At 41.7% G+C, this 19,016-nt stretch overlaps 1 protein-coding gene across 2 annotated transcripts in view; it reads left to right on the forward strand.

Annotated features, from left to right (window-relative positions):
• The window catches only part of IARS1 (isoleucyl-tRNA synthetase 1), a 131,920-nt gene that overhangs the window by 63,081 nt on the left and 49,823 nt on the right, over positions 1–19,016 (forward strand). For both annotated transcript variants that reach the window (XM_084839856.1, XM_084839857.1), the window contains exons 18-24: positions 2,865–2,951; positions 3,418–3,501; positions 8,000–8,147; positions 12,631–12,751; positions 13,706–13,797; positions 13,992–14,069; positions 15,340–15,461. In XM_084839856.1, the coding sequence (XP_084695982.1) occupies positions 2,865–2,951; positions 3,418–3,501; positions 8,000–8,147; positions 12,631–12,751; positions 13,706–13,797; positions 13,992–14,069; positions 15,340–15,461 (732 nt within the window). The remainder of the gene's footprint in view (positions 1–2,864; positions 2,952–3,417; positions 3,502–7,999; positions 8,148–12,630; positions 12,752–13,705; positions 13,798–13,991; positions 14,070–15,339; positions 15,462–19,016) is intronic.

Here is a 19,016-nt window from a genome sequence, read left to right on the forward strand (position 1 = left end):
GTGTGTAATAAATGTTTATATAAATCTTACCCAGTGCTGGCCCTGCTATGCAGCCAGGTGAAGTGACCTGCTTAAGATAGCACCAGCAGGAGAGGGAGTACAGTGTCCTCTACTGAGCTGACACAGCATTGCTTCCAGCCCAGTGCTTTGTTTGGGCACCAGACACTGCTAAGCAGACTATCACCATGCTAATAATAGCCAACATATATATAAATGAATAAAGGACTGGGAGTGTGCACCCCAGACTAAGCCTAGGTACATCCCAAATCATGTACTCCAAACTCTGTGAGATACCACAACCTTGTGTCTGGCCTAATGCTTTTTAGGGTCACAAGACACTGTCAAGCATGGCACCCCTATTCCTATAATACGTATGTGATTGCAGTTGTGTACCCCCACCCCCCAAATAAGTTTTGAGCCACCCCAAATCATGCTCTCAAAGCTCCAGGGAAACGCCCTCTGCTAGTTGGCATACAGCTAATTACTGTCAAACATACTGGTACCATGCCAACAATCACCCGGTCTGTATAAATTAATAAGGAACTGGGGCTGTGCACCCCAAACTCAGCGTTTGTCCATCCCAAATAATTATTTCCAAACACTTTTATACCACTTCATATGCTAAAAATCCCGAAACAGTTCACAACGTATTCCAGAACAATAAATCATTAACTTATCTAAATGCTGCTGTTATTTTTTTTAATGTACCCAGACCACAGGGAAAGTGTCCTCTATGAGATGCCACAATGTCACATATGAGACAAGACTCCATTGAGGTGCAAATCATTTTCAAGCATGATGCCTTAGTGCAAATAATACAAAGTGTATGCAGAAAAGAGAGGTGTCCACCCAACCATAAGCACTGGACTACCCGAAATCATGGGCCACCAGGGAAGTGTCCTCTGAGTAGCATACCATTCCATCTGGCCCAATTTTTTGTTTGAGAGCAGGACACTGTCAAGTATATAGGCCCACACCCACTGGATGTAATATGACCTTGTTCTTTGTTGGGAAAGGCAAAAAGTTAGTTTGGGACGCATCAAACATATTTCCAGAAGTCACCGCTGCATTTCTAACACTGGCAGAAGCTTGTAGTATGGTACAACCAGTGGATTGTGAAAATTCAAATGAGGCAAAGCAGCATCTGTTATCATGATGGTCATGATTTCTGGAAAATATCCCACTAACACAGATGTCTGTCACACACTGCACACAGTACAGCCGGTCTGTTTCAAAGCAATCAAAAGTTACCAAGTCCTGCAGATTGGGGTTGGGAGAGAAAAGGTAGATATCAGTGGCAGCCAAAGTAAGCATCTTTTGACCAGGCCCAGGAGAAGTGTGATAAATTGATGCACAATTACTTTTAAGAGGGAATGCAGAAGCCTCTGCAGATGCGCTTAAGTGGACTACTCATTGCCGCCATGAACTGAAGCCATAAACAGAATGAATATCTAGGTTTCCCATTGATGTTTATCCATAAAATAGGTACAGGAGAGGGGTCATATTTGTGTCCCATACAGTAATCAATTTTCACACATTACCATGATGTTTGCAAGTTTATTTGGGGTTCTTAATGTTTGGCCTTAAGACTAGCTGAGGTTTAAAATGATTTTTCAGATATGGTATACTATTTATTTATTTATTTATTGCATTTATACCCCGCCTTTCTTCCTCTCGCAAGGAACCCAAGGCGGCTTGCATTATCCTCCTCCTCTCCATTTCATCCTCACAACAACAACCCTGTGAGGTGGGTTGGGCTGAGAGTCTGTGGCTGGCCCAAAGTCACCCAGTGAGCTTCCATGGCCGAGTGAGGACTAGAACCCGGATCTCCCAGCTCCTAGTCCAACACTCTCGCCACTACACCACACTGGCTCTCTCAATATACTGCATTGTTGTTTAACGTCACTTTCTAGTAAAACACTTGGATGTATTTTTATTTTAAGATATGTTAATGGTTTTCATATTACATTGTGAACATGCATGCTCCTTGTTTTTTGTGTTTTGTCTGTATGTTCAATTGAAATTTTTCATTTAATTCTATTGAAATCCTACAGTCACCTCTAGGGAACATTTTCTTGATTTAGAGAATACTTGTTTATAAGCAATTTTTTTTTTATTACATTTATATCCCTCCTTTCCACCAAAGGTGGAACTGAAGGTGGCTAACAGGAATAAAACATAGATTAAAAACAGAATCTCAGTGAAAACATAACATAAAGACAACTCAATTAAAAACACAGTTAAAAACACAACAATGAAAGTAATGGTACCCAGTTTAAAACCCCTTCAGCAACAAACCAGCCTGCATGCCCAAAACACCTTTGCCTGCTGGTGGAAGGACAACAGAGAGGAAGCCAACCTAGCCTCCCTTGGCAGGGAGTTCCAGAGCCCAGGAACGGCCACCGAGCAGGGTCTCCCCAAATACCGTAAAACCCAGGCAGGTTCATATGAGAGAATGCAGTCTTTTGTAAACGTTAGAACTTGCTTATTTGAAAACAGGTAGATGTGAGGGAAGAAGGCATACCAAGGAATGTTTAGGCATGAGCACTGCATGTTCATGTCAAGTCTGATGCTTTTAACTCAAAGTGCAGGATTTGGTCAAAAAGCCTGGCTTAACCGTTCCACTGCTAGACTGGAAGCGAGTAATTGGAAGATAACAGAAAGCAAGGTTTGCCACAAGATCATAATAAGAATATGATTTTGGACAATGAGCACCCTGATTCTACATAATGGCCTCAGGCTTCTAAATGGCCTGGAAAGAATCAATTCAGTTTAATTAACATTTCAAAGGCACAGAAGGGTTGAAAGTATGCTATTTTAGCCTCAACCAGCCTAGAATCAGCTGCTATCAATTTGTTTTTCAGGTTTTACACTTTGCTAGTGTTGTCCTCAGCTCTTTTTGGGAAGCCTCCTTTCAAGAATGTAATTGTAAATGGCCTAGTTCTTGCCAGGCAAGTATATTATTATTATTTTGCTCTTTGCTGAGTTTCTGCTTCAGATGTTGTACTAAGCTGCAAGTGTTGAGTGTTTCTATGTAATCATTTCTTTGAATATCTAACCATAGTTGAAACGCCATTACTTTACGCTGAAGGGCCCAATCGCCTTCAGAAAGGATTCAAGTTTAAATATCTATTGGAGTGGGTAGAATAAAGTAAAAACACCCATCATCGTCATCATCACAACAATATGTAATCATGAATCAGAACTGTTAAATGGGTCACAAAATCTATGGTTATTTTTCCATCTGTCGTTTGCAATGCATTCACTGTTGTAAAAGTAGATGTAATACACTTTCCAAGGGGCTAATTTCTGTCATAAAAATGGTGGACTGATTTCTTTCCCAAGAGTAGGTGAATTATCTGTGAAAACTCCACAAATGCATACCTTGTCACAGTCTCCATGTTTAACCTCTTCTAGTGATGGGCAAAAGATGAGCAAGCGAAAGAAGAATTACCCAGACCCAGCAAACATTGTAAACTCTTATGGGGCTGATGCACTGAGGTAGGAACCTGTTCGTCTTTTCTTCCTTTCCTGTTAATGTTTGCAAGTCTTCTGCTTATTGGCTTGTGCTTCCTCCTTTCAGAACTGTAAGTAAAAAAAAAAAAGACTTAAAGAAAAGAAGCTAAGTATACCCAGAACAGTTAGACACCTCTGAGACACAAATAACTTTGGTGTGCAAAAAGTAACCTTCACTTGCCCAACTTTCAATGTTTTATTATGGATAATGCAAAGCTCAGTTGGTCTGGGCAAACCTTGAAACATCCTCTAAATTCTTGTGCCAGAAAGTCCTTTGGGAGTTTTAGGCAGAGAACATTTGAAAGGATGTTGGTCTGGATAAGTGATAACCACTGTCTTTTGAAAAGTTTAGTGAGCCCAGTTGAATTAAGGACTGCCTACCCTTGTTGTGAGTGAAGTAGAAGAAGTAATCAGTTACTACCAATTATTATATCATTCAGCCCTATACGAACCAAAGACACTGCTGATTATGTTCTAGTAGTGTTGCATAACTTAAAAACTTTTGTGGGGTGAATCGCTTGAAACGTTAGCTGTATTTTTTCATTTTAAAGAATACTGTCTTTTAAATATGTATCTTGCAGGAGATAATATTTCATGTCATAGACTAGAGTAATGTTATTCTCTTTCCCTAAAGGAAAATCCCAAACTCTCAAGAGCATTCAGTATTATTCTCATTTTTTCAGTAGGATAAATCTGTGTTTGCCTGCTTGAAATGTGTACACTAATGTCTTATTTATATACACTCCCACACACAATACAGAACAGTGCTTACTAGGTTCATTTAAGGAGAGAAGTCCAGGTCAGTTGTTTGAATTTTGAAGGGCTTGATGTCAAGCACTTGCTGTGTTGTTTATAGAATAAGCTACTTCTGTCTGTCTTGTGGAGTTTTCTTCTCTGTACTGAGCTAATTTGGCTTCTGTGGAAAAGGTTTTTTTTCCCCATATGCAAATTTTGGTTGAGTGCTACAAAAATATTCTCCTCTGCATATTGATAAATGCAGTACTTTTGAACAGCAGCACACCTAAGGTGCTTAAGGAAAGTGGAGAATTTTAGCTGGGAGTAGGGGCAGCACATATTGAGTAAGCATATTAGTGGCCTTTTGGATCACTAGTTGTATAACTGCTTTGTCTCCAACCACTATCCTTGGCAGCATCCAATGCTAGCAGTTGGTCCCATGGCCGCTGTAGAACTAGTGGAGGCACAGTGGAAGTATTGGGTACTGCCACTTGGCTAAAATTTTGTCTCTGTTGCTGGTCTTGCATTACCACTTTACATGAAAACTTAAATCTTGGATCCAAAAAACACTGCCTCTAAATACATTCTATTGAATTTTATTCACACCTCTCCAGCCCTGCTTGTTGCCAAGCAGTGTTCAAGACACTTTTACAGAACACCAGATGCAAAGAAGTGTTCTGGGATCAAAGTACATCAAGAGTTAATGAGTTTAATGAATCGCTGCTTTGAGCTTTCACTGTGAATTTGTCCTCGTACTTTTAGGGCCTCTTGTACTTCTCCATAAGCCTCATCACTGGTGGTCACTGTACCCATCCTTCCTTCTGTAGCATTTAAAAAGCAAAACTGCAGTAGGGAACTGATTAGCCCTTGGGGTTCCTTGTCGTATTAACAGCACACTTTGCTGACACTGGGCATACTGATATGATCTCATTATTTTTGTAATATTTGAAGTGGCCTTTGACTGTTACAGATATTTTCAGTGTTGGGTACTGGGATGGCGTGCACATGTCCTCTGGAAGGGGTACAAACCCACCCTCTTCCATAGCCTCCATAATTACAAGAGTCCACCAGTAAGTGCAGGCAGCTTTTATTTGTAAGTCTTTGCGTTCAGTTACAGCACTGAGGGCCACACCAGCATATACACTTCCCACTCAGGGAAGGGAATTACGCCTTCCTCCCCTGCTCCCTGGCTTTAAATTACAAAAATGTCCACCTCTTCCCTTTCGAAGTACTGGCTTTTCAGGTGGCCACCCTTCCCAGTTTTTCTTCACTAGTGGTTGTCCATTCCTAGGGAAGTAGTTCTCCAGACCAACCTGTGGGTGTGGCTGTTCAGGTGCTTCAGAGAAGGATGCTAAGCCCTGGCTTGGATATGCCTGAGATCTTCTGGTGAATGCCAAGTGGTAATTTCCAGGTATCCTAGCAACAGAAGCCCTGGGTGGTGGTTGCAGGTGAGGCCCTCCTCCAGCATTTGCCTTGGCAGAAAGTGTCGGACTGCTCTCTTGCAAGCACCTCTCACCTGCCTGTCTTCCCTCCTTTTGCTCTTCCCATCACCCTCCTCTTCCTGCTCCTTCCCAGAGCTTTATAGAGGCATCTTGATGAGGCCCAGCTATTGCTGCCAAGGCTTCACTCCCCCACAGCTGTACTGCTACCCGCATCAGCTCGAGCCATCCCCAGGCAGTGCTCCCTTTTAACTTTTATAGCCAGACGTAAGCTGCCTCTCTGCTTGGGTGTTTTCAGCAGAAAGGAGTTACCAGGAAGGGTAACGTGGTCCGGTGAGTCCTGGTGGGCTGTTACAGCATTAAGCGCAGCTTCTTGTGCTCTCTCTTTATTTCATTGGAACAAACATTATCCACATGTCTTGGGGAATATGACTTTAATTCATATTTTGTTTTTGTTGATAATGTTGGACAGTAGTGTGACTTCTGTACTGTTTCTCTAAAATGGGTACAGAGCCAACAGTGCCATGCCTTTTCCAAAACTACACTGACTATAAATTCCATTTCCGGATTGTATTTGGTTTTAACCATATTCTTTACTTTTATGTTGCAACCCTATGTATACTTTGCGGGGTATATATACTCTTTACCTTGGCCTGCAATCCTACATACACTTTCCTGGGAGTAAGCCTAATGCATGGTACAATGCATTGTTGTTGTTGTTCAGTCGTTCAGTCGTGTCCGACTCTTCGTGACCCCATGGACCATAGCACGCCAGGCCTTCCTGTCCTGCGCTCTCTCCCGGAGCATGCTCAAGTTCATATTCATTGCATCCGTGATGCTATCTAGCCATCTCATCCTCTGCCGTCCCCTTCTCCTTTTGCCTTCAGTCTTTCCCAGCATCAGGGTCTTTTCCAGGGAGTTTTCTCTTCGCATTAGGTGGCCAAAATATTGGAGCTTCAGCTTCATTATCTGTCCTTCCAATGAGCAGTCAGGGTTGATTTCCTTTAGGATGGACTGATTTGACCTCCTTGCAGTCCAGGGGACTCGTAAGAGTCTTCTCCAGCACCACAGTTCGAAAGCATCAATTCTTCGGCGCTCAGCCTTCCTTATAGTCCAGCTCTCACAGCCATACATTACTACTGGGAAAACCATAGCTTTGATTAGATGGACCTTTGTCGGCAAGGTGATGTCTCTGCTTCTTACTATGCTGTCTAGGTTTGCCATAGCTTTCCTCCCAAGGAGCAAGCGTCTTTTAATTTCATGGCTACAGTCACCATCTGTGGTGATCTTGGAGCCCAAGAAAGTAAAATCTGTCACTGCTTCCATTTCTTCCCCTTCTATATGCCAGGAAGTGATGGGGCCAGATGCCATGATCTTCGTTTTTTTAATGTTGAGTTTCAAACCAGCTTTTGCACTCTCCTCTTTCACCCTCAACAAGAGGCTCTTGAGATCCTCTTCGCTTTCTGCCATTAGGGTGGTATCGTCTGCATATCGGAGGTTGTTGATAATTCTCCCGGCAATCTTAATTCCGACCTCTGATTCATCCAACCCGGCATTTCTCATGATGTACTCTGCATATAAGTTAAATAAGCAGGGTGACAATATGCAGCCTTGTCGGACTCCTTTCCCAATTTTGAACCAATCGGTTGTTCCATCTCTGGTTCTTACTGTTGCTTCTTGTCCCTCGTACAGGTTTCTCAGGAGACAGGTAAGGTGGTCTGGTACTCCCATGGTACAATGCATACTGTGTTCATTAACACAGTAGAGCTCTCTTCCATGTAAATGTGCATAGGACTGAGTTGTTAAAATACTAAGGCTTTTCTTCATTATGCATAATATTTAGCAATAGTTTGCAGTTTGTCCAAAAGCTATCTTGCCAAAGGTGAAATAATTACTTTTTACATGGATGATGGTTGAAATTAACTTGAGAATGTAGTCTGTTAGAAAGGTATGCTTTCCAAAGCAGCATTCAGCAGCCCAATGTAGGAGGAGGATAGGAAATGGTATATCTCCAGTTACATAGAACTGATGCTAAAAATGTATATGCCATTTTATGTGGTTCTGAGTTTTGGGATGGGGGTGGGGGGAAGGACTTGCAACTATGTTAATGCTATGAATAAAAATTGCCATTAGCAACCTATGCAAATTTTCCTTGCCCTGAACAAAATATTAGACCTTCAATATAATTTTGGGTCCATGGTGGAAATTGTCAACGTTTTAAGTTATGCATATTAAAGGGACCTTCTGAATGTTCTTAAAATGCAGAACAAGTTCTCATTATACTATTCTATTTGCATATGCCGCTGCAGGCTGTACCTTATCAATTCTCCTGTGGTAAGAGCAGAAAACCTGAGGTTTAAAGAAGAAGGTGTAAGAGATGTACTGAAGGATGTCTTCCTTCCATGGTACAATGCATATCGCTTCCTCATTCAGAATGTTGTTATTCTTCAACTTAAGGTACAAATGCTGTTGTACTTGTCATTATTGTATTTTATTAATATAGTCACAAAGTCACAAAGCATGCCATCCACTTAAGTATTTATGTTTTTCATGATTTATATCCTGAGCTTCTGACCAAATGGGCTGTCAAGATGGCTCATATAAAATGTGTCAGTGCAATTTTGCAATCAAACAGAGCTGTAGATTATCTTCCTCACATTTTATTTATTGGAACCAGAAATGTAGCGATTAGAGTTTTGGCCTAGGTGTAGAGAGACCCTCATTCAAATTTCCTTGGTTGTGAAGCTCACGGAATGACCTTGGGCCAGTTGCTATTCTGTTTTATTTTAAGATTTTAAAATAAGCTGCTTTGATCGTCTCAACAAAAAAGCAGTATATAAGCAGTAAATTAAGCAGAACTATCTCTCAACCTATTTTACATGGTTGTTGGGAGCATGCCACCTTGAGTTCCTCGGAGGAAGAGTGAGATTAAAATGGAAAGAAGAAATAAAATGAAAAAGCACCTAAATTGCTGTTGGAAAAATAAAACCCAAAGAAGATGCTTACCTGTCTGTTCAGTCTAAGAGTTTTTAAAAGAACTAGGGTTGGTAGAGAAATAGGTGATCTATGACTTCCCAAAAAAGGCCAAGATGCATTCCATACTTTTGGGAGGGCATGACATACAGTGTAAAAGGCATTAGGTAGGCATGACATTCCAGTCAGAGCTCACTGGCATCAGCAGGAATTATTGATAACACAATATACAAAGGAGCCTGCTAAAAATAAAACTGAGGAACTGAAGTAACAGTTCTTTCCCCACATCCCTCCATTTCAACAGACTAGAAATGCCCTTTCCCATTACCTCACCTGGAAAGGGTAATGTCTGATGCATGCAGTGTCTTTACAGGGAGGGCAGAGGTGGGGGAAGGAAGAGTGGAAGGAGAGAAGCATGGTGAAAAATTTCCAGTAGGAAAACACAACTTTAAAACTCCATCTGATACGACGGCTGCGCCCCTTCCTTCCCGACCATCTGCTCCCATCGGTAGTACATGCCCTGGTCTCCTCTTGTTTAGACTACTGTAATGCGCTCTACGTGGGGTTACCCTTGAAGACGGTTCGGAAGCTGCAGCTGGTACAGAACGCGGCGGCTCGCCTGATTAAAGGCAGCCGCCGGCGAGATCACATCACTCCAGTGCTGAAGGACTGGTTACCAGTTGTTTTCCGGGCCAAATTCAAGGTGTTGGTTTTGACCTTTAAAACCCTATATGGTTCCGGCCCAGCCTATCTTAAGGAGCGCCTCCAGCAACACCAGACAGGCCGCTTAACAAGATCAGCCTCGGATGGCTTTCTCTCTGTCCCATCAGCCAGGACAGCTAGACTGGTGGGGACGAGGGAGAGGGCCTTTTCTGTGGTGGCCCCCACTCTGTGGAACTCCTTCCCTAGGGAACTCCATCATGCCCCCTCTTTAATGAGCTTCCGTCGTGCATTAAAAACGTGGTTGTTCAGGCAGGCATTTGGGGTGGGTTAGGGTATTTTAGAAAATTTTTTTACTGTAGAATTTTATTGTTTTAAACTGTTTTATTGTACGCTGTACATCGCCCAGAGTGGCTGGGTGACCAGCCAGATGGGCGATTAATAAATTTAATAAATAAAATAAATAAAAACGTGCATAATTTTATCTCTTTTACAAGTAATCTCCCCCAGACCTTCAGTGCATCCAGTTCAGGCACAACATTCCCAGTTCAGCAAACAGTGGTTTGTTGTTGCAGGAATGAGCTTGAGTGCTCCATTCTGGTTTGTAGAGAGTTCTTGTACCACTGTTTCCTAGTTTGGTCATCGCACTAACGCGGGTTTAACAAACCAAGGAGCTGAGTCAAGGAGAAAGTGGGAAGAAACTCAAAGTCAAGTAGTGTTTGATTTTGTATAATTTTACTAAAAGCAAAAAAGCTTTAGCTTGATAGTGTTATGGCATTCTTAAGGGGTAAGTGATCTTAGATCAAGGATATCAGCTTATTTGTTTGGCCACTGGATAGAAGACTCTGACTTGACAATGATGAAAATTTTAAAACTCTTTTCTTCAGTTAGTACTTAAATCTTAATTTGTTCTCTCAACAACTGTTGCTAAATGGTTGCCTTTCAAATAATTTATTGAAGACAGGACATGGCAGATGAGTTCTTCGGTAGGGGAAGGCTACTTCTCAACAGATGCATTATACTAGAATGCATTATACTTCCAATGAGAAATTGATAACTTGAAGAACTCATGATACATGAGCTTTTAAAAATCGCTTTGGAGACTTTGTGATAAAGGCAGCAGACGTCAATAAATAGTAATGAAAATTAGTTTACATTTTTAGCTGTCACCTCTGCAAGGAGAGCTTTGAAGCCTCATAATTAATCAGCTATTTCTGAGGGTCCCCAGGCAGTGTTCGTAATACAGTTGCCCTAATATTTTACATTCTATCATTTTTTAAAAATAACTGAACTAAGTTTTGGTGCCAACATATTGGTCCCATTAAATCTTGCGTGCTGAGTAGAATTATGCCTGGAAGATATTTGGTATAAATGAGATATTTTGGCAATTGTGCTAATAAAAGATCTTTTCCCCCTGAATAAGTTGTAGAAATGAGGGTCACCATTATTTAAATGCGTCTGTATGTGGTGTTGTATAGCATTTGGTAGATACTGCTTGGCAGAGAGGCTCTGACCACTTTGACATTTCATGCAAAAAGCAAGCGGTAAATTCAGGCAGTCTGGCAAATGTCTCTACGTTACATTTAGCCTTTTAAACTTGCTTTAAGATTACAATCAGATAAACTATTTACATAATGTTATGTACCATAGGCCTGAAAGGAAGTACTTTGTATCTGTCTAATGGGAGCATAGTCCAAATGAGATGTCCTTAAATGAGAACATTGAAAGCAGCTATTTCTGACTAAAGTGCTTTTCAAACTATTCAAACTTATGAAAGCAACTGAAGCTATCATAATAGGATACTATCTCTCTCGCAGAGGTAGCTGGTGGGGGGAAGGGCAGGGCAGGGCAGGGCAGCTAATGGTAGGTGGAGCCAAGGCAGGAATCCGTTGCACAGAAAGGGGCAAACTGGGGCAGTTAAAGATCATGATTGCAAAGCAAAGGGTGTGTGTGTGTGTTTGTTCCTGGCTGACAAAACCACACAGAATCACTCATTTGAACCCATATCTCTCTGTTCCACAGCAGGGACCCATTGCACAGAAGGGGCAAACTGTGGCATGAAAGTGAACTTAAAGATAATGAGTGGAAAGCAGTGTTTTTGGGAGGGAGAGGTATTGACTCACAAAACAGTACCAGAAAAGCACTCCTTTGAGCCCACATTTCTCAGCTCCCCAGCAGGGTATTGCACAGAAAGGGGAAACTGAGACAAGCAAGTAAAGTGTAAGTGGACAGGAGTGCAAAGCAGACCCAAACAGCAGCACTAAAGGCTTGCTGGTCACTCAGTCTCTGTCATCTGCTGCTGCTTGCTGGTCTCAAGGGAATGAAAGAATAGCCATTCCTCAGTACGCATCTGAAAAAGCAACTCCCTGATTGGTTGTGGGCATTTGCCATGAACATCCATTTCTAAATCAATTTCATCAGTCTCCTGATTGGCTCAGGAAACTGAGCATGGCCATATGTGGTAACCAGGCAGAGTGCTCCTCCTGGACTCCCTGCCTGGTATGGCAGTGGCTGCTGTGCCTGTATGGCTGCACCTAGTAGCTGGAGTGGAGGAGGAGGGGAAAGGAGGGTGCACATCTAAGCAGCACTCTTCTTCTTTGTGCATATGCGGTCTGGGTCCTGGGAGGGGGAGGGAGACACTGGAGAACCGCGCATGTGCAACTCTGCTCCTTTGCAGAGCAGTTCTGGAGACTTGTTGGTGACACGCATGGTATGGTATCTTTTTTTAAGAACAGTACCTCCAGCAGTATTTTTAACTTGCCGTTATGCACAGCATGGATTTTGTTACACTACTTCTAGCAGTCTAAACAAGAAACTACATCCCACTTTCTTGTTGGGCATATAGGAGAGGTTGGGGACAGGTGGAACTCCCCACCCCCCTTCAAGTGACAGCCTGCCTCTGCTCTCTTGCCAAGTAATTTGAACAGATAGAACCATGCTGAGAGCTGCTACTCTCTCAGTATAACATGACAGTATAACTCTTAAGGTGAGCAGCATTCAGTTATGATCATTTTTTCGCAGAAACAGGATAACTGCAAGTATCTCTTGTGTTTGCATCCATGAGAACATATATTTATGAATGAATGATTGCAACTGGCTCCTTGAAAGGCCCATGAACTGCAAGAATCAGGCTTTCATTAACATTGCTGCACAATGAGATACGGATACTTCTGCAGTATGCCAACTGCATTTAATTGGATGAATTATATGTTTAGATTTCTTGGCTAAAGTTATAATGGTTCTGGTGGGGAGTCTTCCTCTTGCAGCAAAATTATAATGCTACATCTTTTTCTATCCATGTTCATAGGAAGATGGAAAAGAATTCCTTTACAATGAGAACACAACTAAAGAAAATAAAAACCTCATGGATAAATGGATTCTTTCCTTCACGCAGTCACTGATTCAGTTCTTCAGAGTTGAAATGGCAGGTGCGTGCCCTTTCTTAAGTTTCAGAATTCATATTATGTTCATTTTGGTATTACAGAATCCTACAATATAAGCATACTGTCTGACATATCCATGTCTTTGTCTACCTATTTTACCTCCTGCATACCACCTTGTTACATATCCATGTGTATGCTTACTTATTTTTTCCCCACATACCACCGTTTGATTAGGTAGACCAAATGGTCTTCACATTTCACAGCCTTGTTCATGGGAGGCAGTGGTGTAGTGGTTAATTCTGCAGTGTAGGTGCTTATTGGGACTGTTCCCATAGCCACACCCTCAAGGAGAGTCCAAATATTCAGGCAGCTGTGTTAATCCATATCAACAAACGGGTTCTAACAGTTTTCATCTCCACTAGGAGCAGGTATTTTGTAAAGCTAATGGGTCTTAATTGGCCATTCAAGATTATACTACCATAAAATAGTTTTCATTACAATAGGAAACAATATATTGCTGTTTGGAAACTTCATTTGTATATAGATGTTTATTTGAAGATGTTTGCTCAGTCCGCAGTTTGCTTGAACTGATCCAGTGCAGACGTAATGCTGAGCTCCTGCAAAACATGGTTTGCAAATTATTAGCCAGCCTCAAGAACACCCACTCACATCTCCTCCTCCTGCCCCACTCCGGTGCAAATTTCCTTTCTATCTTCCCTTGCCACCCTTAACCAAAGTCTAGTTTTGCATGTGTGCCACTGCCAACCACTATTGGTGCTAATCAGTATTCTCTCAGTGCAAATTTGAAACTAGGTTTTGAAGTGGGTTCGAAAACCTGGTTAAGGTGGAAGAAATAAGATTCACCACCAAATCGAATCCTACTCAGTAATGATGCTTACTTACATTTTTAATGCTTCAAGACTCTCAGTAAGAAAAATACACTGAAGTCAAAAGGTTAAGGGAATATTATAGTGTGCTTTTTTTCTTCTTCACTTTCAGCCTACAGACTATACACAGTAGTTCCTCGTCTAGTTAAGTTTGTAGACATTCTTACCAACTGGTATGTCAGAATGAATCGCAGGAGGTTAAAGGTAGGTTACTTCTGCTTCTAGTATATAAGTATGGGAGCTGGAAATAATTTCCTCGAGTTAATCCATATTTCTTTTAAAACTCAGTACCATCTCATTTTGTTTTTTTGTTCAAGTGTAAAATACCTTTGAACTACAAATGAAAAAAGTGGTGGATGGTCTAATCTCTCTTATGTTTATGAATACTACTTGAGTAGGGTGAAAATGGAACAGATGACTGCATTATGGCCTTAGAAACCTTATTCAGCATTCTCTACTCCATGTGCAGACTTATGGTAAGAATGTACTACAGCCCCTTACATTCATTCGTGTATGCGCTTAGGTACAAAAGTTTTACTATTTGAAATAGTCCCATGAAATGAATGGTGCTCAGCTTGACATACAGGGAGGATGCAGCCAAGGCACTGTATGGTTTGATTTTGCTGGAGCACAGAATGTGGCAACAGGGACAGAATCCAGGTTTTTGAGAATCTCTCTTTAATTTTTTTTTAAGCACAGCCCCTGACTATAGCATTAGTAAAGTTCTGCCTTTACAAGCAGGCTGGCATTCACACAGAGAAGGTTCCCTCTCTGGTAGTTGGGAATCTGAAATTGACAAATGCACCTGCATTATTGTCTAATGCATCCCCAGTGGTTAAAAAAAAGTATGTGTGTATCTTGTTCCCACTAGTCTCCTGTTGCTGACTATGTCCAGACTGACTTAGCTGTATGTCCAGCTGTCATGTTGCCTGTTATGGGAAAGCAGTGTTTTCTTGGAGCTCCTTGAAGATCTGGGAAGGAAACAAACAAAAGTAAAGTTAGTTGGTTGAAGGATAAGATTCAAATCTTTTCAGGGTGCTGGCAAATACTCCTCCTTTCCTGTGCATAGCTCTGATTAGACCAGAGTATAGTATAAGGACTTTCCATGTAAGTGCTCCCTTCCAAATGCAGTGGGAGGCATATCTGTGAAAGGCATCCATCGGCAGGGTCTACAGCACAACTTGGGAGGGCCTCTGTTTCCTGGTTTAAAGGAATAGGACCTTGGGCAGTGCCTGCTAAGATTCTAGACTTGACTGAATGAATGTCCTTTCATTCCTGGTCTTTCCAGGGATTTAGGTAGCTTAGAGACATTGGTTAACCCTTGCTTCTCTGGACTCTGAGGTGGGCCTCCCTCTGTGTTGAGCCTCTCTCTGTGTTGAATGCTTGTCTGTAAAGAGATCAGGTAAAAGACCTTTTCTTGCCTCTTGCAAATATATAGACATCAGGTGGTATTAAAGCTTGTAATTTGGTTATTTTAATTCCTCAGAGGAAGTTGTTCAACTGGAAACAATTTCCTGATTGAATTCTAGCAGTAGACTTCCATCACACATTTTAAATGTCAAATACCAATATTATGTTTTGGCAGAGACGTGTGAAGGAACGCTTCACTTCTAGTCAATGTTTTTCCAGTAATAGGAAATATATGGGCTTTAACAGCCATCTTAGTAGAATTTGTAGAATTTGTAGTTGATTGAAAATATAGAACATGCATCAGAATGATGAAGTAATGTAGATTTGTCATTTCAGGCACCTTATACTCCATTTATCACTGAACTGATGTACCAGAATTTGAAGACTCTTATTGATCCAGCCTGTGTTCAGGAGAAGAACACTGATAGCATTCACTACCTCATGCTTCCTCAAGTTAGGTGAGGAACTTTCTTAGTTGCAGTAGGTGGCCAAGGTCTGGTGTGCTGTTTAATTCAGAGCCTTTTTTGCACTTTACAATATCTTTGTGGTTCTTTATATATTTGTCATTGTGGAAACTTAGAGGCGTTTTAAGTCAGCTGAATTAGTTGATTGTTATTGGACCTAGCTTAAACAAGGGTTGTAGCAATGCTGCAGGAGATGCTGGGGACCTGGCAGAACGTTGGATAGGACTGGTTTTAGCTTCTAACTTTTGTCCTCTTTATAAGGATAAGTGGTAGAGAATATGTTGTGTCTGCAGCATGGGAGTGGGGTAGGACAGAAGAACAATAATTACAGTGAGAAGGGAATTGGATTAAAACTGGCCACAACTTTTTATTGGCTGCAGCTTTACACAAAGCCTTGTGTGGCAAACGGCAAGATCCCTGATAGCCTGACTGAGACAGTCATCCAGACTGCACAGTGGAGAAAAATGTGAAGGGCTGGGTGGCAGCCCCCCATGGCATGGACTGATATCATGGGCCAAGAACATTGCTTTGGGGAAGGCAAAACCCTGGTTCACTAGAAAAGTAATGAATGTGGGTAAAATTCTATCCAGCTCTGTCAACCAGCAGCTGACATGTCCATAGCAAGGTAATGACCAATGCATAAGAGGAGTGAGCGGGAGGAAGGTGAAATTAGCACTGCTTGACACCTGGGTTGATCATTTTTTCCCTCTCTCATATACTAGAACCCCAGGGTCATCCCATGAAACTGATTGGTGGGAGATTCAGGACAGATAAAAGGAAGTACTTCTTCACATAGCACATAGCACTATGGAATTTGCCACCACAAGATGTGGTGATGGCCAACAATTTGGAGAGCTTTAAAAGAGGATTGGACAAATTCCTGGCAGAGAAGGTTATTAATGGCTACTAGTCTTGATGGCTTTATCCTACCTCCAGTCTCAGAGGCAGCATGCCTGTGTACCCCAGTTGCTGGGGAACATGGGTAGGAGGGTGCTGCTTGTGGGTTTCCACATGTTCTGCTTGTGTGTTTCTCGTTGACAGCTGGTTGGTCACTATGCAAACAGAATGCTGGACTAGATGGACCCTTGGTCTGATCCAGCATGGTTCTTCTTATATTTTTATTCCTTATATGACCCAGGAGCAGACTTTGGACAGTATCCAGTGGGTCTGCTTTGCTGGTTTTGTTGCACTTGGGGGACTTACTGCTTGTGCAGTGGGGCTTTGGTGCTTCCAAAAATAACCCAGGAAACAAGCAGAAATGCTTGTTTTCTGAACAGGTCAGGTCAGCAGAGCTCCCTTCTGCACGCCCTGCTCACCTGCCCCATTTTGGAAACCAGCGTTTCCACTTGTTTGCGATCGTTTTTAGATGCGCCAAAGCTCCATTGTGCAAGTGGTAGGTCTCACGAGTGCATGGGCACAATAGAATACTACCCTGCAAGTTCCCCCTCTGGTCTCTGTTGAAGTCATCCAGCACAGATAATTGTCCCCAGTGGTAGAGCATGAGCTGCAGCATGACCAAGTGGCAGGCCATCCTGGATTGCCACCATGCCAGGAGGGCATCCCCCCTCCTCTCTTGCCGTATTCCCAGCAACAACCACCGATGGGGTTAAACTGATGGTATTACCACAAAGACGGACAGGCTGTTTTCCTCCGTTATTGGGGGGTGGGCCCATGTGTATCTCTTGCTCTTCTTGCCCAGACAGTTTTTTGCTCTTGACAAAGCTGCAGTACCCGTTCTATTATGCTTTAAATACAAGGTCAAATATTAGTTTTGTGTTAGATGCTTTTCCAAATCCAGTTGTAAAACTGCTGTAGCATCTGCTGCTGTATGATTGTGTTTTTGCATTCTGTATGATTTCTTGCAATACCCAAACCTGTTATTGAATTGTAGGCTGAAAAGAATGGTCAGTCTATTATGCTGCTGGTTTACTATAGCAGCATAATAGACTGACCATTCTTTTCAGCCTACAATTCAATAATAGGTTTGGGTATTGCAAGAAATCATACAGAATGCAAAAACACAATCATACAGCTTTTCGGAAAGGAGTGTATGACAACATTTTACAAGGGGGCAGTAGGGAAATAATAGGAAAGCAACAGCTGTGAAAAGGGTCCTGGTAATTAATTCTCTTAAAGGTGATGATGTTCTTCTTTTGGTCCTGAGGAGGAAAAGGAGGAAAATTTGTTCCTCTAATGGCTGCTTAATATTCTGACCATCTTGTAGTTTCTCTGTCTGGGTGAACGTTTGGAGCCCAAGCCTTTTTCCCATGAATGTGGTTGGCAAAAAGGACTTGCATTGCGTTGAATTTTTGTGTTTATCGCTTTTTTCTGGGCCTTATCATTTGAGTGCTTTATGCTTCGAGTCATTAATCAAGACTGCTAAAGGCATTTTTTTCAGATAATTCAAATAATTTATTTAAAAGAAGCTGTTAAATCTCTTCTGTCCTGCTGTGTAATTTTTGCAGTGTAGAAATTTGGTTTTGTCTGTAACGGAGAATGTACACTGTCATTACGGATAACCTTGAACTGGTATTGTGTAAGGCACGTTAGAAAGATCTTCAGTTATTTATAGGATTGTAACTTAATGTCTTGAGTCCCAGGTGCAATCTTGTTCTCTCCAATTAATGATACCAAAGAAGATTGTGATTTGTAGAAGTACATTACTTTTTTAAAAAAAATACTGTTAACTTCACTTTTTTGTTGACTTTATTTGTTTTTTTTAATAGCTAATCAGTAATGAAGCAGGGCTTTCCCCTCCAAAGAGCTTTGTAGCAATCACATGATGTAGTAGTAATGGGAGACTTCAATTTCCCTGATATTTCTTGGGAGACAAATTCTGCAAAACATGGCCCCTCCAGGAAATTCCTGACTTGTGTGTGTGGCAGATAACTTCCTCCTACAGAAAGAAGAGGAAGGAACTAGAGGTTCGGCTATCCTTGACTTGATCCTAACCAACAGAGATGACTTAGTGGATAAAGTAGCAGTTACAGGAACTCTGGGGGAAAGCGACCATGTTGTACTTGAGTTCTTGGTTCTAAGGGAAGCAAAAGCTGAGTGTAGTCAAACGCGTACCCTGGATTTTAGGAAAGCTGATTTTAATAAACTCAGAACAATGATCAGTAAAATCCCTTGGCAAGCGACTCTAATGAGAAAAGGAGTCCAAGATGGGCGGGAGCTTTTAAAAAAGGAAATTCTTAAGGCACAATTACAAACAATTCCATCAAGAAGAAAAGGTGGAAGACAACGGAAGAAGCCAACGTGCTTAGAGATGATCTGAAGGTTAGAGATGATCTGAAAACAAAAAAGGACATATATAGGAAGTGGAAGGAAGGCCAAGCAACAAAGGAAGAGTACAGGCAGGTAGCACAGAATTGTAGGGATGGCGTCAGGAAAGCTAAAGCTGAGAACGAGCTGAGGTTAGCAAGGGATGCTAAAAGCAACAAAAAGGCTTTCTTCAGCTATGTGCATAGTAAAAGACAGAGGAAAGAAATGGTGGTTCAGCTATTAAATAAGGATGGCAAAACGATAACAGATGACAAAGAAAAGGAA

The sequence above is a fragment of the Heloderma suspectum genome, chromosome 2, assembly GCF_057233095.1.
Source record: "Heloderma suspectum isolate Gila_16-S chromosome 2, 16-S_ref, whole genome shotgun sequence".
Lineage (NCBI taxonomy): Eukaryota > Metazoa > Chordata > Lepidosauria > Squamata > Helodermatidae > Heloderma > Heloderma suspectum.